General features: G+C 53.9%; 3 protein-coding genes across 4 annotated transcripts; 1 reads left to right on the top strand and 2 right to left on the bottom strand.

Annotated features, from left to right (window-relative positions):
• Nucleotides 1-2,246: 2,246 nt before the first annotated feature.
• TWNK (twinkle mtDNA helicase) lies at nucleotides 2,247-7,233 on the bottom strand. Its single transcript, XM_082673712.1, has 5 exons — nucleotides 5,648-7,233; nucleotides 5,215-5,455; nucleotides 4,972-5,079; nucleotides 4,522-4,663; nucleotides 2,247-3,442 (listed from the first exon to the last, which is right to left on the bottom strand). Exons 1-5 carry the CDS (start codon nucleotides 6,888-6,890, stop codon nucleotides 3,122-3,124), a joined length of 2,055 nt encoding a protein of 684 aa, XP_082529838.1. The 5' UTR covers nucleotides 6,891-7,233; the 3' UTR covers nucleotides 2,247-3,121.
• A 338-nt stretch (nucleotides 7,234-7,571) lies between these two features.
• On the top strand, nucleotides 7,572-9,077 carry MRPL43 (mitochondrial ribosomal protein L43). Its single transcript, XM_082674364.1, has 3 exons — nucleotides 7,572-7,742; nucleotides 7,833-7,939; nucleotides 8,052-9,077. Exons 1-3 carry the CDS (start codon nucleotides 7,612-7,614, stop codon nucleotides 8,285-8,287), a joined length of 474 nt encoding a protein of 157 aa, XP_082530490.1. The 5' UTR covers nucleotides 7,572-7,611; the 3' UTR covers nucleotides 8,288-9,077.
• A 1,353-nt stretch (nucleotides 9,078-10,430) lies between these two features.
• SEMA4G (semaphorin 4G) lies at nucleotides 10,431-22,831 on the bottom strand. 2 transcript variants are annotated; one of them, XM_082674362.1, is made up of 15 exons: nucleotides 22,713-22,831; nucleotides 19,277-19,755; nucleotides 19,034-19,182; nucleotides 18,705-18,767; nucleotides 15,898-15,996; nucleotides 15,683-15,776; nucleotides 15,423-15,536; nucleotides 15,064-15,233; nucleotides 14,811-14,980; nucleotides 14,401-14,545; nucleotides 14,050-14,272; nucleotides 13,532-13,647; nucleotides 13,215-13,390; nucleotides 12,969-13,030; nucleotides 10,431-11,584 (listed from the first exon to the last, which is right to left on the bottom strand). In XM_082674362.1, the coding sequence occupies exons 2-15, from the start codon at nucleotides 19,398-19,400 to the stop codon at nucleotides 10,758-10,760; spliced, it is 2,532 nt and encodes an 843-aa protein (XP_082530488.1). In that variant the 5' UTR covers nucleotides 19,401-19,755; nucleotides 22,713-22,831; the 3' UTR covers nucleotides 10,431-10,757. The 2 variants fall into 2 exon arrangements, with proteins under 2 accessions (XP_082530488.1, XP_082530489.1); XM_082674363.1 differs by having other exon boundaries at nucleotides 13,230-13,390.
• Between the last annotated feature and the right edge of the window lie 647 nt (nucleotides 22,832-23,478).

Below are 23,478 nucleotides of genomic sequence, written 5' to 3'. Positions count from 1 at the left end.
CAGGCTCTTCTTCAGCTCTCAGGAAGATTCTTAATGTCCAGCTGGGCACAGGCAATTTGCCTCAATACACTCTGGCTACGTACAGGGACAGTGATTCTCAGGGATCTTACACAGGACCCAGGGATTAACTACTGCTTTCTAGGTTCCAGGGACTCCTGAACACACTTTGGGCTAATTTTGATGTGAGGAGTTTAAGGCAGGTGTGGAATGGAAGGTGTTTGTATAGGGGGTGGGGCTGGGGGAACATTAGCTTCCCCTCTCCCCCATTCTGGTTTGTGCAGTGTGGGGGGTATCTGCTAGGAGGGTGGGGCAAGACAGGCAAGTGTGTATCTATCCCTCTAACTCCAATTCACACAGACACCTCACAAAAGTCCCCTAATGGAAATCCCTAAAGGATTTCCTGAGAACACACCAGGCATCCTAGGGAGACCAGAATATGGAACCCACATCCTTATAGGTAGGACTGACCTGGTGGTGTGCATCTGGAAGGCATGGCTGATGTTCAACGTTACAGACCCTGGATGAGGCCTAGACCAGCCAGCGGCTGGGAATGATTACTGCAGGATTAGGAGGCCTGGCTCCAGCCAGTCTGGGAGAGACCCCCAAGAAGGGAGGCCCTGGAAGAGGTCCCCCCTCCCTCCCCCCCAGAGAACAACTTTGCTCCAGGGTGTTTCAGGAGACAATTGTAGTCACAATTCTCACACACCACAGACCAGAGAGACCCCAGACCATTCCACAGGGTTCCAGAGCCCCCTCTTAGGTTGACAGGGAAACCTTGATAAAGCAGCCCTGCTTTCAGGAAGCAGGAATCCCACTGACCCCACCACCCTTTACAAAAGGCTTCTCCCCAGCCCCCTTAGAACATCTTGCATTCTCATCACGCTTGCAGGCAAATCTAAAGGGAAACAGACTTTAGGATATCAGAGGAAGTGAGATGGGAAAGTGTCACCATTTAGCAATATTTCTTTAAAAAATTTTTTTTCATTAGAAGCTTTCTTTCTTTTTTAAAATATTTATATATTTGGCTGCACGGGGTCTTAGTTGCAGCAGGTGGGACCTTTATTTTTTAATTGCAGCATGTGGGATCTAGTTCCCTCACCAGGGATTGAACCCGGGCCCCCTGCATTGGAAGCACCAGAGCCTTAGCCACTGGACCACCAGGTAAGTCCCTTAGCAATATTTCTGACAGGTCTCTGGGTAAGTTATCTTACAATCTCCGGCAGGGTTTCTTAAAAATGAGGAGTCCTTCAGCCATAAAAAGAAATGAAATTGAGTTATTTGTAGTGAGGTGGATGGACCTACAGACTGTCATACAGAGTGAAGTAAGTCAGAAAGAGAAAAACAAATACCGTACGCTAACACATATATATGGAATCTAAAAAAAAAAAAAAAAAAGGTTCTGAAGAACCTAGGGGCAGGACAGGAATAAAGATGCAGATGTAGAGAATGGACCTGAGGACACAGGGAAGGGGAAGGGGAAGGGGAAGCTGGGACAAAGTGAGAGTGGCATGGACACATATACACTACCAAATGTAAAATAGCTAGCTAGTGGGAAGCAGCCGCATAGCACAGGGAGATCAGCTCGGTGCTTTGTGACCACGTAGAGGGGTGCGATAGGGAGGGTGGGAGGGAAATGCAAGAAGGAGGAGATATGGGGATATATGTATACATATAGCTGATTCACTCTGTCGTACAGCAGAAATTAACACACCATTGTAAAGCAATTATACTCCAATAAAGATGTTAAAAAAATAGGTTCTGCATTTTTAAACAAGAGCCCCAGTTCTGACACACACTAACATAAGAGAAAAGCTGAGAGGGTACAAGAGGAGGGAAATGTATGGGGTGGGTGGGGGGTGGCCAGATAAGAATATGCTGAGCTTGGGTCCACGAAGAGAGGTCAGTGAGTGGCTCATGTCACAGAGGTACAGCTGGTCAGGCAAAGCCTTAGGCATGGGGCCCAGTGATCCGCACCTCTGCCAGGGATCACATGGAGATCCTCAGGGAAGACAGATAAAGAAGCACCATCCTGTCTTCCCTAGGCCACAAAGAGATGTAAGGGTGTGCATGCATGAAGACCCTTTAATACCCCTGCTTTCTTGGGAGTGCGCAGCTCAGACAGGGTGGGGGAGGAGACCTATCTGCTCCCAATTCAAAGTGAGAGGAAAATCCAGTTAAAGACTGGGGTGACACCCAGTGGTCAAATAAGAAAAAGCACAGAAACAAAGGCAATGGAAACTTTTTTCAGTAAAACTGGAAAAGGCTCTACAACGTCATGATTGCAGCCACTCCAGCAGTCCAAGGCAGCATACCATGGAATGAGTGTCTAGGTGGCAGGCACCCTGGGCTAACAGCTCCCTTCCATGGCTCTCTTCCAGGCTTCCACCTTTGTGGCTGTCCCTGGTATTATAAGGGCTGAGCACCTAGATCCAATGGTAGTAAGCACTACCTCAGGGCAGGCTCCAGAGTGGGGAGCAGAGGAGATTGGTATCCACCATGTCGCCCCTTGGCTCTGAAAGCCTGGGCTGGAGTTTTGGCAAGAAGTCCCCTATCCCCTTTCCAGCTTCCCCACTGCTTTTACCTCAACTTGCTCATTCCCACCTCAGGGCCTCTGTATTTACTTTTCCCTCTGCCTGGACTCCTTTCTCCAGATGTTCACATGGCTCAATCCTAGTTCTTCAGAGGCCCCAGCTCAAATGTCCTCTGCTCAGAGACACCTTTTCAGATCTTAATCTAAACTAGCCTGTAAGCATTATCACATTACTGTATTTTTTCCTCTAGAGCATTTTTCACTATCTAAAACTATGTTTTGTATGTATTTGTTCATTGCTTATCTTGTCTCTTCTACCACATTACAGGTTCTGTGGAAGCAGGGACCTCATCTGTCTTGTCAGTGCTATATTCGCAGGATGCAGAACAAAACCTGGCACACAGCAGGTTCTCAAATATTTGCTAAATTGAATTCTCTTGCAATGAAACCCTGCCCTAGGCTAGGCCCCTCAGATTGAGAAGGGCCCATAGGTCACAACTACAGGACAGAGGCAGCCCTAGCAGAGGACTAAGAGTCTCTACCCCAGCCTGTCCTGGTAGGCTCATTTCAGCATCCAGCTCTGCAATGCCTTCACCTTGAAGGCTTGGAGAGGTCTGGCTTGTTGGGGTTGGGGGCCTGGTCAGAGTGAGTCTCAGAGATCTGGGGCACAGCCCCCTTTTTGCCAGAAGAGGGCTTTTTGGCCACTAGCCCATTGTCATCCTTGATCTTCTTGAGCCGGGCCTTGCTCTTTGGTGGTATGGAGAAGGTGAGAGAGCTCTTGTTGAATTCAAGTGGGAAGACACCTACGTCTCCATCAAAGCGGTTCTTGGACACCTGTAGATACCGTTTCCCTGGCCCAGTTACCAGCCTCCTGTCCTGCAGGATCAGAACATTGTCTGCTTCCTGGCTTGCCTGGGGGATAAGGGGCAAAAGGAGGAAGGAGTAGTGAGAAGACGTATGAGAGAACCACAAAGGAAGGTTGAGGGTGCAGGGAGGAATAGCAAGAATGGGGGAAGGGAAAAGTACTTCCCCCATCACCAAAGCTCTTTGAACTACTGACCAGAATGCTGGGGCCACTTGAGCCTTTTAGTTCCCTGACAACCCTGTTGCTGTCCCAGATTGTGTACATGCTGTTCCCTCTGCTGCTAACATTTCTGGCTCCACAGCTCACTCAACCCGAGTTCCTTATCATTTAGGTCCTGGTTTAAATGTTACACTTCATCAGAGAGACCATTCTTGATCCCTGTAAATAAAAAAGGCACTACCATCTTTCCATTTCTGTTATTCTCTCCCCCAGTTCCATGTCTGTTCCATTGTGGCACATAGTTTGTGTTCCTTGCCCTGTATTCCCCGTGCCCAGCCCAGGCTTGGCGTGTAATAGGCACTCAGTGTACCACTGGAAGCTCCAGGATCTGGCTGGTCCCGCTGCCCAGAAGGCCCTCTCACTTATTTGCTTATTTAACACCTGTTGTTGGACAAAACCCAACCCAACCTCTGTTGACACATCTTCTAGGAAGTCTCCCCCCAGGCTGACTCAGATGCCTTTTCTCTTTTCTCCCAACACCTGTGCTGCCTATCGTAGCGCTTATCATACTGAGTTGTAATCACTGTCTCCTTTTTTCCCTGTTTTTTTTTTTGGATGCGCCACGTGGCGTATCGGATCTAAGTTCCCCAACCAGGGATCGAACCCGCGCCCCCTGCATTGGAAGCACGGAGTCTTAACCACCGGACCGCCAGGGAAGTCCCTCACTGTCTCCCTCTTTTCCCCATAGAATATGTGAGTTCCTGGAAGGCAAGCAGGGCAAAGGACCCACCATTATCAGCCTTGTATTCCAGCACATGTGTTCCTCATGTCATGGCCCCAGAGGCAAGCTGCCTCCTGCCTGTTCCAGATGGACAGTCAAGATGATTTAAGGCCGAATGAGGGCTGTCCCTGGTCACACCTGCCCCCTCTACTTTCCATAGCTTGAGCTCCTCTAAAGCCCACTTACTTTGGCTGAGCCAAAAATGGATGCTGTCTGTAGTTCTTTATCATCATCTTCCTTCCGGGGGTGAATGACCAGTGTCACATGGCAGCTACTGTCTGTGGCAAACTTCCGAAAAGCCCCGATGATATAGTCTTGAGCTGCAATCCTACCCAACAAAGAGGTTACCAGACACAGAAGGACAAGAACAGACACATACTCCTGATTCGTTAACATCTCCCCACAAACCACCACAACCTCACTCTACTTCCCTCTACCTAAGGACTCACACTTAAGTCCCTGTCCATACTTCCCACTACCACACCCCACACCTCTACAAAGACAGAAATACATATGGGATGGTATGCTCCTGCACATATGTCAGAAAACAAGAGTACAGTGTGTCTGCCCAGAGGCCAGCTCCCTGAGAAGATGTGTGTCTAAGTGGGTTACAGCTAGACAAGAGGAGGATGTCACCTGTCTGTGGACAGCTGCTCATGACCCATCATGAATTGCAGATTGTCGATAACCACATGACAAATGTCATACACGTAGACTGCATGTTGCATCGTGTCTATCACAGTCCTGGGAAGAGGCAGAGACAATGAATTCAAGAGTCAGTTACAAGTAATCTCCAGACCATGGCAGCCAGAAAACTCTGTTGGGAGTCTGTTCTCCCACCCTCCTATTCTTTGAAAGCTCCACACCTAGGAATCTCACCTGATGCTCTGTTGCCCATGAAAAGTCATGAAATAGAGGGGCAGGTCTTCAAAGCGGTCGGCCCACTCGTCATATTTGTCCAGTTGCTCTTCCAGTCGCCCCACAGCGAACTGTGTCAGCATGACCCGGGCTAGTCTCACGTTGCTGATCTCAAAGCTACCCCATAGCGTGTTCACTCCCTGGGTACACAAGTCCAGGGCATATTCACTGATGAATGTCGTCTTTCCACTGCCTGTCGGCCCTGCATGGGGGGTTGAACACAGACCCGGGTGAGGAGTAAAGCCCTACCGTTGAAACCAAGACAGGCAAGGAGCTTCAAAGTTGGGAGGGGAAGGCGCCTCTTCAACATTTACTGTAGCCCAAACCCACATGCTTCAGTCATCTGACCCTCTGCCCCCAAACCCGCCCAAGCAGTGATTTCCCAAAGGGTCACCTGTGAAGACTGTCAGCTCGCCCTTCCGATGTCCCTTCAAGAGACGATTGAGGTCAGGGAAGCGGCTCCAGCGAACGCCAGCTGCCTGCTCCACATTTGACAGTTCTCCTAGCACCTCCTCCCGAAGCTGCCGGAAAGACACGATAGACTTGTGCCAGGCAGGCAGGGCAGTACGCAGAATACGAGAAAGATTTAAGCCTTGGTTCAGAGCCTCCAGGGGAGAGGGCTGCTGGTCCCCAGGCCGCACCAAGGAGCATCGTTTGGGGTTCAGTTTTCGGGCGAACAGCTTGGCAGCTTCCCAGGACCGAAGGTCATCCCCCAGCCAGAGCACAATGCGTCGAAACTGTTCGAGGTAAGGAAGCAAGACAGGGGGTAAGCAGGCTGTTCCTCGGGGTAGGGCAAGGGTGGGCAGCCCTGTGGACTGGCTCAAGGCCAGGCTGTCCAGCTCACGACTCGTCAGCACCACCTCAACATCTCGACGACTGATCACGGGTAACCCAAACAGGTTGTGGAAGGCACCAGGCTGGGGGATGGTGGTCTCCATATAGTGCACTCTGTCACCCTGGCCTTTGGCCCCTAGTAGCTTCAGGCCTCGTAATCCCAATCCTCCAGGGGAGAACCAAGGAAAGACAAGGCTGTGAGCAGGCCGCAGGTAGCGCACACTGAAACGCTTGAGTGTGTCATCTGTCACTTTGGTGAGGCCAAACATCACGCGAGCCAGCTGGGCCTCTTTTGGTTCAGGCAGCTCCCAGAGAGGTACGGCTCGGTCCCAGATCCTCTGGACCTCCTCACTGTCCTCAGCTTCTGGGGCCTCACTAAGCAGGACCCCTTCTCTGGCCCCATCCCCTCGCCCCTCCACGCTGGCCTGGAAGTCTTCCCAGCTCCCCTCAGCTAGGCTGGTCATGCAGAGAAAGCGGCCTGTGGTCTTGTCAATGAAGAGGCTGAAGGAAGTGGCAGCACCAGTCTCGTCCTTGAGCTTCGAGGCACCCACAAAGGGACTAGGTGCCCGCACGCAGCTGTGCCCATCCTGGAAGGGGATCCCATGGGCCCGCAAATATTGCCGGATTTCAGTTGCTGTTACAGGCAACACTGGTACCTCCAAGGCGGCGAGAGCCTCCTTCCTGTACCGTCTGCGAGGAGGGCCCACGGCCAAGCTTCGTGGCAGGCCCCTCCACCCCATCCACGGCCCACGTAGTGGCAGCAGGATACGGAGGGGGTACCCACTTCGGAGGAGGACCCACATTCCTAGTCAAACGGGGGAAGTCACTGCTTGAAATGCCTTAGGTGCCCGGTTCGGGTGCCTTCACTACTAGGTCAGACCCTAGGGATCCTGCACGCAGCTCTCTTCTCCCTCTGAATCCTCTTCAGCCCCTCTACATTGCCACTTCACATCTATGCCAGAGGACACGGCCCTTTCACGTCCGTGTCCCTTTGGCCGGTTCCCTACCTCTGAAGTCCTCCACAGCTGCTGCCCCCGCCGCCTCCCCTCCGCGCCGCCCCTCGCCGATGCGGTTTTTCTCGATCATCTCCTCGCCACTACCGCCCCTCCACTGCCCCTCCTCGTCGTCCTCATCTCTGCGGCCGCCTGCGTCCCTTCCGTAGTCCCTCTCCTCTGAGCCCCCTGCTAGAGGACCGCTCCGCCGCTCCTTCCCTCAAGGGGACACCAGGCAACCTGAGCGCCACTCCTTCGCTCCCGCCGAGCTCCGCGCTCAGAGGGACGCCCGCCGCGCCTCCGCCGCGTGGTTTTCTCGGCTCCACTGCTAGGAGCTCCGCCGCTCCTGACCCCGGCCCCGAGTCACCACTTTCCTCTTGCCCCTGTTGCCTGCAACATGGGTCACTCGCGCCACTAGCCACGACCTCGGAAACAAAACTGCCGCGGCGCCAGTGTTCCAGGAAGCGGAAGCCTCGGGTTAATCCCGCCCCCACACTGAGAGGCCGGGCTCGACGGCTTCGGAGCTGCGGCCATGACGGCGCGCGGGAGCGCGAGCCGCTTCCTGACCAGTGTCCTGCACAACGGGCTGGGTCGCTACGTGCAGCAGCTGCAGCGTCTCAGTTTTAGCCTCAGCCGTGACGCGCCCTCGTCCCGCGGCGCCAGGTGAGCCGGGGAAGGGCGCGGACGTGCGACTCCATGCCGAGGTTGCCCCGGGTCAGGAGTCACCTTGCTCACCCTTCTCCGGTCCCTCAGGGAGTTCGTGGAACGAGAGGTGACCGACTTCGCCCGCAGGAACCCCGGGGTCGTAATATACGTGAACCCGCGGCCGTGCTGCGTGCCCAGAGTAGTGGCCGAATACCGTAAGTGGGGCCGGACGAGGGCTGGAGGGAGGCGTCGTGGGGCTCGGCGCGCTTCCTGCCACTCGTGTGACCCCTGACCCGCTTCCTTTTATCCCCACCTCCGTTCGGCCAGTTAACGGGTCTGTGCGCGAGGAGAGCATCCACTGCAAGTCGGTCGAGGAGATCGCCACGCTGGTGCAGAAGCTGGCGGACCAGTCGGGCTTGGACGTGATCCGCATCCGCAAGCCCTTCCACACGGACAGCCCTAGCATCCAGGGCCAGTGGCATCCCTTCACCAACAAACCGACAACGCTGGGCGGGCTGCGCCCTCGAGAGAGGTCCAGGATCCTGCCCCAGCCTAGCGGCTAACACAATGAAGAGTTGCTCCACCTACTCCAGCCCCAGGGTTTGGACTCTGACCCCAGTAGAGCCCCAGTAGAGGTGGTTCTTCCTTCTGGTTTGGTTCACAGGAGGCAGATGGAGCCCACCAAAGGGGAAGCTGATGCCAAAGCTTTTGCTTGGGATAAAGAAGAGCTGCCTGTTTCTTTTTGATGTACCCTGTGAGGGGCAGAGACTGTGAGTCTCCTAATTCTGATCCAGCTGACATCTCGGAAAGCCGAGAGTCTTCAGATTTTACTGGATCTTCATTTCTTAAATCCAGATCTCAAATCACAGTGAGAGGATTTAAGGCTGGCTTCTGAAGAATCCCTTATGTCCTGTTTTTGCAGCCATTGACCAAGAGAGAGCTAGTACCTTGTACCCTGCTGTGAGCATGGCATTGGGCTAGGTCCTTTATATCTGTGAATGTTTGTGTGCAGATTAGAAAACTGAAGTTAATAAACTTGTCAAGGTCACACTTGAAGTCTACTTCAAAATATGCACATATTTAAACTATAATGCCATTTTTTTATCTTAAAACCAGAAGCAAAATGAATAATAACTCTTCAGGATGGTGTAGTATCAAAGGCCACGTGATTAATCTAGGCTTGACCCTTGGAGAGAGTGATTCTCAGGCCAGCTGATAAATAGGCAGCATCTTCTAGGCTTAGCTAAAAATGAGGTGAGGGATGGGGGGAGATGGTGAGAAAAAGAGCCAGGAGGTAAAAACCTAGAAACTGTTGTATGAATTCTTGAACTGTCGTAATTTTGTTTGTCATCCCCTTATCACCATGATCAATAAATAGTGAGAGCCTTTAAAAAAGGACTGTACCTGCCCAGGACAGTCAGGATGGAAGCTGAGGAGCCCAATTTCCTCTGCAAATAGCTTTATGGGAAGCAAAGCCAACCCTGCAGCACCTTTACCATAGGCTCAGAAGCCTGTCCCCTGGTGGTCAGGAGAAGACCAGTCTAGACCAAGCAGACCACTCATAGCTGTGGGGAAGGAGGGTATTTATTAACCAACAGTGGGGGGAGGAACTGAACCCAGCCTCCCCACCCTGTCACATGCCTCTCCCGCCTCCCTGGGTCGTGAGCGGGGGCATTTCTAAAGAATGGTAGCCGGTTTACAATAAATACATTCATTGTGGGGTAGAGGGGGGAGAGGCTGGGTGAAGGGCAGTAAAAATCCCGTGGGACTCCACGTTCTCAGCTACAAAAATAACAGTCACCCTCACCCAAGGGGAATGGGGGAGCTCAGTCAGGTTTTGATTGTCCCATATGGACCTGGAGACTTCAGAGGCCCCTGGACCCTGAAAGTGCCCCGGTGAGGTAGGACAGGGGTGGGAGCCAAGCATCCAAACTCCCAGCCTCTTATCCTTTGCATAGTTCCAAGAACGGGCTTCATGTGCCAGGTGAGACATCAGATCTCTTCTCCCCCTGCTCTGGTCTAGGGGTAGCAAATGTTTGGTCCACAAAAGGGAGGCTGGCTCATTGAGTGCAGTGTTGGTCACCCATCCTAAGGAAGTGTCTGTGAGGACAGCTAAATGGGAGAGAGCTCTCCCTCTGAAATGTTCATGGATCAAACCCAACAGACACAGGTCCAGCGCAGCAAGGGGAGGCTCAGAAGGTGCACGTGAGTGGAAATGTAAGCACATGTTCATGAGGAACACCATGCCTGGAACTGTCTCTGTCACTCTTGAGAGTGACTAAGGGGGTAAGGAGGCTGACTTACAAGGGCTGCACATTAAGGAAGAAGAGTGAATGATGCAGTAGTCTTACCTCCCCAGGCTGGCCTGTTCCCAAGCTCTTGCCAAAGAGGTCATCACACGGGGCTGGGACTACAGGAGAGGACTAGGTAGGATGGGATGTGGCAAATTGGGAGGGTACCCAAAGTCCAGAAGGGATGAAACAAGAATGCACCAGGAGGTGGGCGTGGGGGCCCTGCAGCCCAGCTGATAGACATTCTTCCATGTGCACACGTGAATGTACACAGGGCTCAGGTGGTTCTGGTGGCTGGCAGAGGTCTTGTCTGTTTTCAGGACCATCCAGCACATAGGGCCATGCAGAGGGTGGTGACATTGAGGCCATCTGGACCTGCAGAGCCCTGCCTGGGAGAAAGAAGGGTTTGAGCAGATGAATGGGGCAGGAGGATGGCATCCTCTCCTCCCAAGTGCTTAGGTTAAAAGGGAACAGGAGCTGGCTCTGGGTCTGCAGAGCCTGAGGGAGCACCTACCTCTGAGGAGCACCGGTTGGCCTGGGCTGCTCACAGATGGGTCCATGGAGACTGAGAAGGGGGCTTTGGCTGGGCCTGACTCTGGCCAGCCCTACAGGGACATCAAAAAGTTGGGAGAAGGGCCTGGAGTTGTAGGGATGAAGGTAGGGTGTCTGTGCTGGGGAGGCAGCGGCCCAGCCTGGGGCAGACAGGCTGGTTTGGAAGAGCATTTGTCCTGGGAGGCTGGGCTCAGACAGAGCTCTCATCCAGGTGCTCCACAAGCTGTGTGTGCTTCCTCTTCTCCAGGATGCGGCTGAGCTCCTCTGTGAAGGAGCAGGGCCCTGCCGGCACTCCATTGTTGCTCTGCCTCAGGAGCACGTAGCTATTGCCATTCATCCTGCGCAGCCGGCTGGGCAGTGCCACCAGCCCGTTGGTCAGCTCAGCCGGTGGTGGTGGGGGTGGCGGGGGTGGCGGGGCTGGGGCCCCCTCCCCGGGGATGATCTGGAGGCAGCCACCCTCCAGGCCCCCAGCCCCCTCCCCATCATCACCATCTTCCTCTCCGGAACACTGGCCTGACACTGTCTGCAGCTGCACAGCAGAGCCCCCTGCCCGGCCGGCCCGACCCAGTGAGTATTTCTGTCGGTGTCCTCGTCCACCTCTCCGAAGACAGGCAACGTAGAAGAGGGAGGAAGCCAGGATAAGGCAGAGGCCACCAAGTGTAGCAATGGCTAACACATAGAGCAGCCGCATATCAGGCGCCAGTTGTGCCCCAGGCATTGCAGGGGCCTGTGGAGCAGGGGCAGGAGTGGCTGGCCGCACTGTGAGGCTGTAGGAGGCCAGCAGGGTGCGGAGGCCATTCTCTTCAGCATAGCAGCCGTAGTTGCCACTGTGCTCAGGCTGTGTGTCTGTTACCAGCAGCCCATCCACACCCACGCGGTAGCCATCCTGCCCATCACTCAGGCCCATGCTCCCATTGACCATCCACAAGGCCCGGGCCAGGTTGGATGGCTGGTCACAGGGCAGTAGGACATCATCACCCCGGAGCACAGAACGGGTCTTCAGTGGTGGTGGTGGCCCTGGAGGGAGCGGGGGACAGGAGAAGTGGTCATTGCCTGCCTGTCCTGGGAAGGCATTGGAGATGGCAAGCCAGGTGGTCCACTGTTAGGTCCCCAGCACCAAGCACAGAATCTGGAATTACGGTGACAACTGACTAAGCTCTCTGTGCTCATGCTCCCACATAAGGTTCACGTTGGCCCTTCTCAGTGGTTTCAATTCCTGACATCTGCCAATGATTCCTCATCTCTACCTCCAACAAAGAGTTCTCTTCTTCTGAGCATCAGATTTGAATATCTTCCACATGCTGGGCATCTCTTGGACATGTCACAGGAACTAAGGCCAAAGTCTCCCTCCCAGCCTACACCAGGTATTTTTCTCGAATTGTCATCACCATGTATGGTGCTACCAGCCATTTCCCAGAAACCTGAGTTTCCCTTGGCTGTCTCTCCCCCTCTTCTTTCTATCTAACCCTCACTAAGATTCTGCTTCCAGAATCTATCTTAGACCTGTTCACGTCTCTCCTTCCCCAACTGCTGGCCCCCATCTAATCCATTCTGCATGCAGCAGTGGGGTGACCTTTTAAAAACACTATGCTGATCATGCCACTCCGCTGCCTCAACACAGTCCCGCCCATTTCCCCAGCCTCTTCTCTTGTTGTTCAAACACCAAGCTTGCTCTGCCTGCTCTTCCCTCTACTTGGGTGTCATCCCCCTCCCCATGCCCTCTATTTGCCCGGTTAACTTGGGGGAGAGAGCATAACAGTGATCAAAAGCACAAACTCCAGGCAGCCTGCTTAGGGCCAGGTTCAAATTCAGACCCTACTGCTTAATAGCTGATTTAACTTTGGGTAGTTTACTTATTCTCTCTGTGCCCCAGAGATTGCCCCTCACGGAGATGGTAATAATGGCACCTTTCTCATAGGAATGCTCTGAGAATAAATGAAATTGTTCATGTAAGTGTTTGATCAGTGCTTGGCGCATGGTAAGTACTCAGTACATATTAGCTATGATTATTATTATGATTATTGCTCTTGCTTCAGTTATCAGCTTGGTCATCTGATCTTCCTTGGGGCAAGCCCTTGTCATAGTTGTAATTATTCCTTTTGTAACAAAAACCAAAGAAAATAATTGTAATTAATTGGTTGTGTGATCATTTGATTGCCTGTGCATATACTTGGCTGTAAGCTCCAGAAGTGACAAAAAACTTCACATCTTGAACCTGTTTCCTTATTTACAATTTTTTTTTGCAACAAATATTTGTCGAGTACTTACTCTGTGCTGGGTCATTCTTGCTGAAAGCACAGACACAGCCATTCAGAATCATACATGCACATACAAGTGGCATCAAATGGTAAAGAGGACAGGCTATGCAGCCAGATGCACACACATCTGTGACGTCACTTACCTGTGTCCCTGTTGCCCTCACAACCTCGGTTTCCTCTCTCTATGTCTTGTATCAGTGCTGTCCTGGAGATAGAAGATTGGGATTTATGAACAAGGAGAACTGGGCTTCAGTTTCCCCAGTGGAAGGGTCAGTAAAGCTGTTACCAACAACTGGTCCCAACTCCCTGCAGCTGGCAGGCCCTCCTCCACCCCTCAGGCCCGATCCCCTGGGCAAAGGGGACCCTCACACACCTCTATGGCCTCCCACCTGCTACCCTGGGACCTGTTGGCTCCGGTTGTGGTCACCACGCAGGTATGGGTGCCGGGGTCCCAGCCACAGTAGGGGTCCCGGGCCAGGATGCAGTCGTAGCAGGAGCGGTAGCGGGAGCAGCTGGACAGTGATAGCTGGATGACTCCACTAGGGGCCCCCACGTAGAGGCTATGCTAGGAGCCAGAGAGGACAGCTGGTTGGCAACACCCCACTCCCACTTACAGACACACACACACAGCCACTGCCCAGCCTCCCCACTCCCTCCACTTATTCTGGCAAGGCCAGAATATTGAGGGTCACAAGTCAGGGGCTACCTGTGTCGGAGAGATGACCAGGTTCTCCACAGACTGGGGTTCCTTGAACACCTGTGTCTCTTCAATAATGTGCATCCCAGAGCCCAGGACCACTGCCTTGTGGATCCAGCCATCAGCTGGTATGGGAATGACAGAAGGTCAGACTCCAACAGTGGAATCTACTCTCAGCCCCCTGCAATAGCCTAATGGGAGCAGCTTGGAGTCATGAGGTCAGGGACAAGGATTCGGCCAGTAGCAGTGGGCCCTCTGGACATTGGGAACTCCAAGCTAGTCATGACAAGAAGTATTGGATTTAGAAGCATTAGTGACTAGGGTCAAATGTCACTGTGGTTGGTGACAGGAGTCAGCAATCACCAAGAGCTAGTGGTCATTGGGGACCAGTAGTGTTTATTGAAGAATCAACATCAGTGGTCATCAGGGTTTTGTGATCAGGGGTCATCCAGGGGGCTAGAGGTCAACAGGGATCAAGGACTCAGGCCAGCAGTCACCAAAGGGCTCAGGCCAGGGGTCAGAAGCACCTGTGCCCAGAAAGAGCAAGTCATAGGTGGGTCCAGCTGGCGTGGTGACAGGTGTCCCCGTGAGGTGTGTGTAGCGCACACTGCGCTTGAGCAGCAGGGGCCGTCCGCGTGTGGGTACCACGGGCCGAGCCATCAGTGGGTGTAACTTCACAAAGTCCAGGACCAGAGATGGCAAGTCCTGGGATGAGTTGTAGCCTCGGCTGCGCAATGAATCTGTAATGCACTGTGGTGGGGGACGGGGTGGTGAACCTCAGGACTCTGCCACCTGCCCGTCCTCCCCACAAGGCTAGACCTCCTGCCCCTCTCAGGGGTCCCGTCTGCTCAGCACTGACCCCAGGCCTGGGCACTCACCGAGCCAGGCCGGGGCTCCGGCACCCCTCCCTCGTAGCGGCCCCAGCGTCGGACACCATCCTGGTATTCCATGTAGGGGCCTGCGAAGACAGCCTGCACCTCGGCCAGGTCATAGCGGCAGATGGCTGAGGCCTCCAGGGTCTTCCTAGAGATGGGACATAGGGGAGGGGGCTGAGTCACACTGAATGGAGCCTGCCCACTTGCATGGCCTGGAGCCCACTGTTACCCTGACCAATCCCTGCTCCAGGCCCACAGGGCCTCTCCTGAGGGTGAGCAGGCCACTGGACGTGCCTGAAGTTCTCTGTCTGCAGCCAGCCTCCCCCCAGTGGATCCTATCTCATCTTCACTGAACTCTGCTCCAGCCCCTATGCCGTCCCCGTTCCTTGCCTCCCCACTGTCCCTGCACTGACCACTGTGTGGTCAGCGTGAAGGCCGCATAGAAGTGCGTGCGGGCCGAGGTGTCAGCTTCCAGACTGCAGACACCACGTAGTGTCTCATACTGTGGAATGTGGCAGATGAGACGCGCCTTTAAGAAGGAGGTCCACTTCTTCTGCAGGATCTTCTTCCCTCCCAGGTCTCCCTGGGGAGGTAGGGGCATGGGGTCAGGGGCCAGGATCAGAGGTTCAGCCTCTACACCCTGGCCCTTCCCTCAGTCCTCCTCACCTTGCACACACGGGCCACACGGGCCACACGGTGGCTGCTGCGGCTCTGAGCAAAGCTTCCAGAGCCCTCCTCAGCAGCACGCTCTGTGAAGAAGTAGTAAACCTTGTCGTCGTCACCTGCTGCACTGGCCTTGCTCTCCCGCACCAGGACAGAGAACACAAACTCAGCATCTGTGGGTCAGGCAGTTCAGGTGGCTTCTGAGTTAGGCTGGGATCTCCCCCAACCGCCCTCACTCAACAACACACAGGAATAGACACGATCACCTGGGGATATGGGGATGGGATGGTCAACTGCCCAAGGGAGTAAAGATGAAGAAATAGTCCCCTGCCCCCCATCATCCTGTGCCTCGTCCTCCTAACCATTGAGCCAGTGCATTGGTGCCTCCTCAGTCCTCAGGGAGTGCGGGTGGCGGCTCCGGCGGATGTCAGGGATGCTCCTGAATTCATACCGAGTAGCTGTGTAGAGGCCTCCATCTGAGGCAGGGACATGCCAGCCATAAGACATGTCACACAAAACAAGACACATAACACATGGGTGGCAAGTCCTAGCAATGAGATCCGTGTCCGCAAACAGCATGCTTGTGGATGAGGGGCCGATGTGGGGAGGAGGGCATGCTTACCAATGATGAGGCCTGTGAAGCCACGGGCTGGGTCATAAGGACACTTCTCCTTCCCCTCCTCAAAGCTGGTTGGCAAGGTGAAGGCCTCAGCATCCTGGGGGAATGAAGGAAGGGCCAGAGGTCATTGATCCTGAGGATAGGCCAGGGTTGTTGCCGAAGATCAGACCAGTCCAGGGTCAGGGACCAGCAATCAGGGCAGGGACAGGAATACTCACAATGGCTGCACAGAGAGGCTGGAAGGCGTGAGTCCCGCACGCATAGAGGTGAGTGGCATTGAGGCGCTGCAGGAAACGCACGTGGTTGAAGCACTCGGTCTGTGGGATAGGTGGGGGAGGGCTGTGAGCCCTGGGCTTCCTTAGAGACTGCTTCCATTAGGCCAGCTTTGTGGTCTGGCTCTTGCCCCCACCCACAGGACAAATAGTTCTTTCCAAGAGCCTGGTGGGCTTTCTCACTGCCCAGAACACAGACTATTCCCTGGAACTCACTGTCCTTTGGTCTCCCAGGGGCATGACCCCTTTTCCCTTGGCTATCTCTTAGATTGCCTGACACACTTGGCTGGCTTCTCCTGCATCTTCTATAGTCCCCTGCACCCCCCAGTTCGGGGGCTCCAAGGGCTCTCACCACCCTAAGATGCTTCTCTCTTACATCTCCTCAGCACTGTCCCCCAGTCATGGAGCTCCCACACCTGCTTCGGGGTGGCACTACCAAATCTACCCCCAGGTTCTAGCCATTGCTCCACCTGATATCCCACAGACACATCACACTCATGCTGTCAGAAACCAAGCTCATCCCCTCCCCTCCCTCACCTGCATCCTCCCTCTTAAAACTGTTCATCCAGTCTTTCCCACTTCATCAGTCCATCCCATCACTCAGTCCAGAAACCAGGCGTCATCTTTGCTGCTTCCCATTCCCTCACCCTCACACTCAGTCTCTCTCTGTGATTAAGTCTTTGTCCTACATGTTTCATGACTTGGTCTACTCCCCCTCCACTACCACCACCCTAGTCCAAATTACCACCATCACCTCTTCCCTGGGCAGCTATGCGACCACCTGGCAGCTCTCCCAGCTCTCTGCCACTCTTTACAGAAACCATTTATTTATTCAGTGAATGAGGAATACATGCACACAGTGTAAAATTCAAAAGGTAGAAAGGGATATGTTGTAAACAGTCTCCTTTTTATCCTCGTTGCCTTCAAAGGAGACTGCTGTTACCATTGTCTGGATTTTCCTTCCAGAGAGATTCTACCAGTCAGCACCGTCTTGCAACCCACTTTCCAAGGCATATTTAAAAAATGTAAACCAGATCATGTCACTGCTGTATTTAAAAACCCTTCAGTGACTCACCAGAGTCCTGAACATAGGGTCCCATATGCTCCTGGCCCTACATGATAGGGCCCTACCCCTTCCTGTGGCCTAATTCACCCTACTGCAGCTACCCTGGCCTCCTCTGCCCATCAAATGCCCTAAGCTGCCACCCTCTTGACTTCTTTGCCTTGTTAATGATTTCTCCTCCTGCCTATTACCCAGGGTTTGAGTCCATGCAGGCCTCTTTGTCTCATCCCACTCCCTCACCAGGTGCAGTACTTTGGCATCCATCCCTCCTCTCCACAAGCCTGCTCAGGCCTCCCTCCTCTGACCCATATGATGCCCCCAGCCTCCTCACTGCCTTTCGTGCCTCCAGACTCACTCTATTTTAAGCCACCTAGTGCCTGGGACCAAATAAATATTCTTATAATAGTGTTTCCCCAAGATGTTTACATTAAAAAAATGGAGCTGGGAAGGGGAATTCTGTGGTCAAATAAGTAGGAAACCACAGGTAAAACCTACCTTTACTGAGGACTCCTCAAAGCCTTAAGGGTATTGCTGTGCATTGTGGGATTGAGCACACAGCATTTCCCAAACTCATCTAACTATTAAACATCTCTTTTGAAAATTAATGCTCCTCAGAACATGCTTTGGGAAATGTTCTAAAGGCAAAGTGTGGTTCGGGACCAGCAGTGTCAGCTTCATCTGGGAGCTTGTTAGAATTGCAGAATCTCAGGCCCTTCCCCAGACCTACTGTGTTAGCATCTGCATTTGTAATACACCCAGGTGATTCACTGCACATTAAAGTTTGAGACTCTCTAAAGTGTCATATGGTGAGGGTGCCCATTGTCCTAGAATAAAATCCAAACCCCGAGCTGGGTGTTTACAGCTCTCCATAAACTGGGCTCCATCTGCCTCACCAGCCCCATTTTCTACCCATGTTATACTAAGAGGCAGCCTTTGATGGAATCTCCTGGAGACGCCTCTTTAAATGCAGCTGCCTCAGCACCACCACAGACCCACTGAATCAGAATCCCCAGGCCAGTGGGCCTTGGGAATGTGTATTTTTAAAAAGCTCTCCAGGGATCTCCCTGGTGGTCCAGTGGTTAAGACTGTGCTTCTACTACAGAGGGCGTGGGTTTGATCCCTGGTCATGGCCAAGAAAAAAAACCAAAAAAAAAAAAAAACCAAACCAAACAAAAAAAAACCCCACTGTGTAAAAAGCTCTCCAGATGGATCTGTTACATAGCCAGACACAGGACCCCTGCAGACACCCTGTTCTTTAGCCAGAAAGGGCTGACACTTCACTAATACACCTTCCACGGAAAACTGGGTACTTGAGCTATTCCTTGACCAAAGCCTCATTTTTCTCATCTGTAAAATGGAGGATAATACTATTTCATAGGGTTATTTTAGAATTAAATGAGATAATAGCTAAGTCAGCAGTTACTAGAGATTACTTATTGTTATCATGATTATTATTGGGGAGCCCAGAGGAGATTAAGATGCTGTCTCAGACCAAGCTAGTAGGTCACCAGATGTTTGGATTAAAAATACTGCTCCCAGGGCCTGCCACTCCAGTGGCACTTACAGTGCTTATTGTGGTTGCTGCAACAGACTGGCTGATCCGTACCTCTCCATCTGTGTCCCCACCAACCCTGACATCCCCCACTGAAAAGAAAGAGGAAAGGAGCTGGGGAGAGGGCAAACCACATACCTGGTTGTTTTTCCCTTTTTGATGACATTTGCTTTGCATCTCTGGGGAGGCCTCCCAGTGAATCTGGAGGGGGCAGTAAAGGGAATTGGCTGATGCATTGAACCCAATGCCTTTGCCTTTCCCCACTACCTGTGGGACAAGGTGATAGGATCCCAGCGTGGGGGTAAGTTTCAGGAAGAGTATTGGAGGTAAGGGAGACCTGGGCCAGGAAGGGCAGTGCTGTCTGACCAGGAGGCTATGGAAGGCTGACAGGGTTTCCAGGAAGTTGAGGTCCCAAGGAGCTGGATGAAGCTGGAGACCCTCTGGTGGTTCAAATTCCAGGGGCTGACCTCTTTGTGAGTCCCGTCTCCTATGTTGTGGGCATTGAGAGAGAACAGGGCGCCTCGGGCTCCCACCAGCAGCCTTGCTGAGGCCTCCTCCAACAGCAGCGTTGAGTAGTTCTGGGCTCGGCCCTTGAAGTGCTGGGTCCCGGAGAGCTCTGGGGAGAGGGGAAGCTATAAGCCCAGCTCTGGGGCTGCCTCCCCACGCCCAGCCCTGGCTCCTGCTGCCTTTCGAGGTTGGGGATGTCTAACCTTCGTAGGGGATGGTCATCCGCGGGGTGGCATCTAGTTCTCTGGATGGTCTCCGCAGCGAAGGTCCAGGGACTGCAGTTGCTGTGAGGAAGCTCAGGAGGAGGGGCCAGAGCCTCCCCCACATCTTCCTGGGGAGGCCCAGACCAACAAGACCCCCAAGGGGAGCCAGGGCCAGAGTTAAGGGGATGATGGGAAGAAGAGTCACAGGGGTTAAGGTCCAGGGAGGTGACTTAGAAGGTCAGGAGTCATGGGGCCAGGGGGGGTCCTGGAATTGGGGAGACATGGAATCACAGGGTTGTGTGGCCATGGAATCCCAGGTAAGAGGTCAAGAGGAGAAATGGATTACATGCTGCCTGTCGGCATCAAATACAAATGCCATGGTGAGAGGGAGTTGTGGGGTCACAGAGGGGTTGTAGGTCACTGATGGGGTCACCCTGCCCCAACAGCAGGACTGGTCCTGGTTCTCTGAGGTCTGTTTTCTGAAGAAAAAAAACAGGAAAAAAAGCCCTTTCATCTGTGGAAAGTAGATAGCATTACCCTCAGACTTCAGGTGGTACCAAAGGGAGGAGGCCCAGCATCTACGAAACTCCCACAAGAGGATGGATTCAGCCATTCTGTCCCCCTCGGTGTTCTGATGCAGGACGTTGGGTGGAACTTGTCCACTTTCAAGACCCTAGACTCCCTTCAACCCAAACCCAAGGTAATAGCCCTCCTCTGACCGAGTCAGAAGCTTGGCTAGGCCTCCATCTTGGTGGAGCTCGGGTTCCTAGGGAGAGTGCCTTTTCCCAACAGGGAGACCCAACTCAGGCAGCAGCTGCCCCTGCCACCTGCGGGGGTGCCTTATGCAGGAAGGCCTGGGCAGAGATGCTTAATGGGCCTTTGTTTATTTTGTTCTGTTTTCCCTTTGTTTTTTCTTTTCCCTGACCTGAAAGCTCCCTTTGGAATTTGTCTTTAATTAGATACTTCTCCTCCTCGGCATTCCTCTACAAGGGGGTGCACATCTCTGCCCTGCCCATGCGAGTCTGTACTATACCCTCTGGCTAAGCATCCACACGTGCCCCTACCTGCAAACAGGCACTCACAGGCACCTCGGGGTGTATCTGCCTCCCTCTGCTCTCCACCCCCCGCCACTGTACAGTTGTAATACCTGTACAGGAGTCTCTAGTGTGCAAGGTCACTTAATTGAGACATAAGCAACATGTAAAAGGTGAACGATAGGATCCCTGAGCTCTCGGCTACCTCTCCTGGCACATCTTGGAGACTATTCCCACACCAGGACCCTCCCTCACGCCAACCAGCTGGGGGTGGGGTTGGGATAGGTGGCAGGTCTGATGTGATCCCTGTAATAGGCCTGATCTCTGAAGTTCCTGAGGCTTGGCTGGGCTAGGTGTGGAGAAAAACCTGACCCACCCAATCTCATCAGACAAGGCCAGGGGGGCAACTGGCCTCTCCCTTTCCTTCCAGGTCAAATATTAACTATGTGGCCTCGAAGAGACAGGAGGGACTGGGAACTGGCCAGAGGGAGAACAGGAACTTGGAGGGTTTTTTCAAGAGGTAAAGGTCACCACTGTGGTGGGCAGAGCCCAGAGAGAATGGAGTATGAGTAGACTGAGGAGAGTGCCGGGCTCACAGAAGGGGCATGGGCCCCTGGTGTGGGGGCTGGGGCAGCAAGAGGCCCCAGGCAAACAGCGCATGCCCCACCTCTCACTGTGGAGGCACACCTGTTTACCTTTGGGCCTCCTGTCTGCTTAGTGCAGAAGCGGGGGTGTGGGGGAGCCCTATGGCTAGGAGGGATCAGCCTCTAGAATTGGGCAAGAGGAACACACCCCGGGTCAGAGTGTGGTGCATGGCACACTTACACAGGTTTAAACGAGTCACATATGTCCAGAGGAGGGTGATGTGCATGCACATAGGTACACACATACATACATATTCATCAGAGGGCTGTGAGCACGTGTACTTGCAGGAGAGTCATGCACACACACATTCACAGGGAGGTTTGTGCACACATATGTTCACCTAAAGGGCCTGCCACATGTTTATACATACTTACATGTAAAGTTGTATTTACATGCCCATTTGTTCAGCAAGTCACCCAGCCTATGGGGTTAACAAGGAGGGTTATAAACCCACACATGTCCCTATGAAGGATTGTACACCTATTCACAGGAGGGTCCTGCACATACACATGTACATGTAGGGACATGCACACAAACCCATAGATATAGTGGGTCAGGCACCGTCATGTTTGCAAAAGGATCAACTACATGCGTACGCACACAGTCCTCAAACACACAGTTACATCTACGCAGAGACAAGCATATGTACATACAGGGGTCCAGTTTTCACTGCAGGCTTGGAGGCTGCCAGTGTCCACTGGGGGTGAGATGCAGAGCAGAACCTTGCCTCCTTTCCCGAAAGTCCCAATTCTAAGGCCAGAATCCAAGTATGTGTTTGTGAGTGTGTGTGTGTGTGTGTGTGTGTGTAGTGATGGGGGAAGTTTCTGACCTCGCACGCTCAAATAGGATGGGTGCATGGGTCAAGGCTGCTCTGTAAGGGAGGGAGGGGCTACCTAACCCAGGCAGGAGGAGGCCCCTAGTTTTAGCAAAGTAAAGATGCAATGGAATGTGTAACTTAGTCCTCCTCTACTCCCATGTATACTGCAGTTCTAGATATGGGAGTTGGGCAGGAGCTCTCAGCCCCCATTTAACTTGTTGGGAGGGAGGATGGGGCTAAAGGGGGGGGCGGAGCTGCCAACCCCCTCCCCCAGTGGCAACGAGGCTTCAAGGTCTCCAGTCCACATCCCACACTCCACCCCCGGTTCCACAGCTTGGGTTCCTCTCCCAAGGCCAGCCCCCTGAACTCTGACCACCTTCCCTCTATTAGATCTTAGGGCGGAGGGAACTGAGGAGGGGAGTCACCCTGCAAACAGGATCAGTGCAGGATGGGCAGGCTCTCGACCTTCATCCCAGATGTCCACCTGCCTAGTGTAGGTGGTATCTCCCTCTGCCCAGTAGGATGGTGGTCCCTCCAGGCCTGAGAGCCCCTCCCCCGCTACCCCCTCCCTCCTCCATCCCGGACAGTCCGCGGTTCTCTCCTCTCCTCAGGTCTAACCTCAGTCTCTACTGCTGCAGCTCGAGGACAAGCTCTCCTTCGATGCAGCCAGATGCTGGGAGACGTGACCCAGATCCCAGGGAACACTGTTCGCCACGCGGGCCCCCGCCCCACGCCAGTTCCCGACTCTGCGGTGGCGGGTCTGCGCCCAGCGCGGCCCGAGGCCTGGCCCGCGCCCCTCTAGAGCCTTTACTCGGGACCAGGGGACTTGGTGGTGAGGAAGGCCTGGCCTAGCTTGGCGGGTTTAACAGACGTGGGAAGGCCTGGCCCCCGCCCCCCCGGTCCGGGCACCGCCGCCGCCCGCACTCCACGCCTCTCTCACCTTTGCGCTCAGATCCCCGGCCATAGAGACATTGGTGCGCGGCTCCGCGGCCCCACAGCACCACAGCACCAGCGGCTGGAGGAAGGGGCCGCGGCCGGAGGAGGGGCGGGGTGGAGGCGGAGCCGGGGGGTGGGGCGGGAGCCTGGGAGGCGGGGCCAACAGGGTGAATTGCGGGGAAGGGCGCTTCCCACCCTACACTATAGGTCAGGGCTCACAAACAGCCCTCGGGTGTCTGGCGTGCCCCGCCCCCTAGGGCCGCGGCCCCGGTAACGCCCCCTGGTAGTGGCTTCACCACCCCGTGCGCCCTCGAAGGGCTGATCCTACCTTCCCACCCCTCAGCCCTAGAACCCCTTGGACTTGACTGCTCCTGGGGATGTGCACACGTCTCTTCTCGGGGCTTAACTCTCCGAAGGCCCTCTGGCCAGTCCTCTAATCTGGAGCTCACTTCTTGTGCTTCTGCCACCTCCTTCTGCTCTCTGCCTAGGGCAGAGGGCCAGAGTAGGTGGAGACCAAGAGTTGGGGCAGCTCTCACCACAGAACAGTGTCTTGATTCCTAGCTCAAGGGTCTCCAGCCGAGGTCTGAGGAGGTGAAGGGGGTCAGGCTTGGAGGGATGAAGTAACAGCTTGACCAGAAGTGCACACAGAAAATGCTGTTTTTCTGATTAAATAAGCCACAACCATTTGCACCCGTCCACTCAACCAAATCTTAGATGTAACTGGGGTTCACCTCCTCGGGGACTGGGTCACTCAGACACCTGCCTTCCCT

Source organism: Grampus griseus (assembly GCF_964374135.1).
Source record: "Grampus griseus genome assembly, chromosome: 16".
NCBI classification, from domain to species: Eukaryota; Metazoa; Chordata; class Mammalia; order Artiodactyla; family Delphinidae; genus Grampus; species Grampus griseus.
This window is presented reverse-complemented; position numbering and strand designations above follow the sequence as displayed.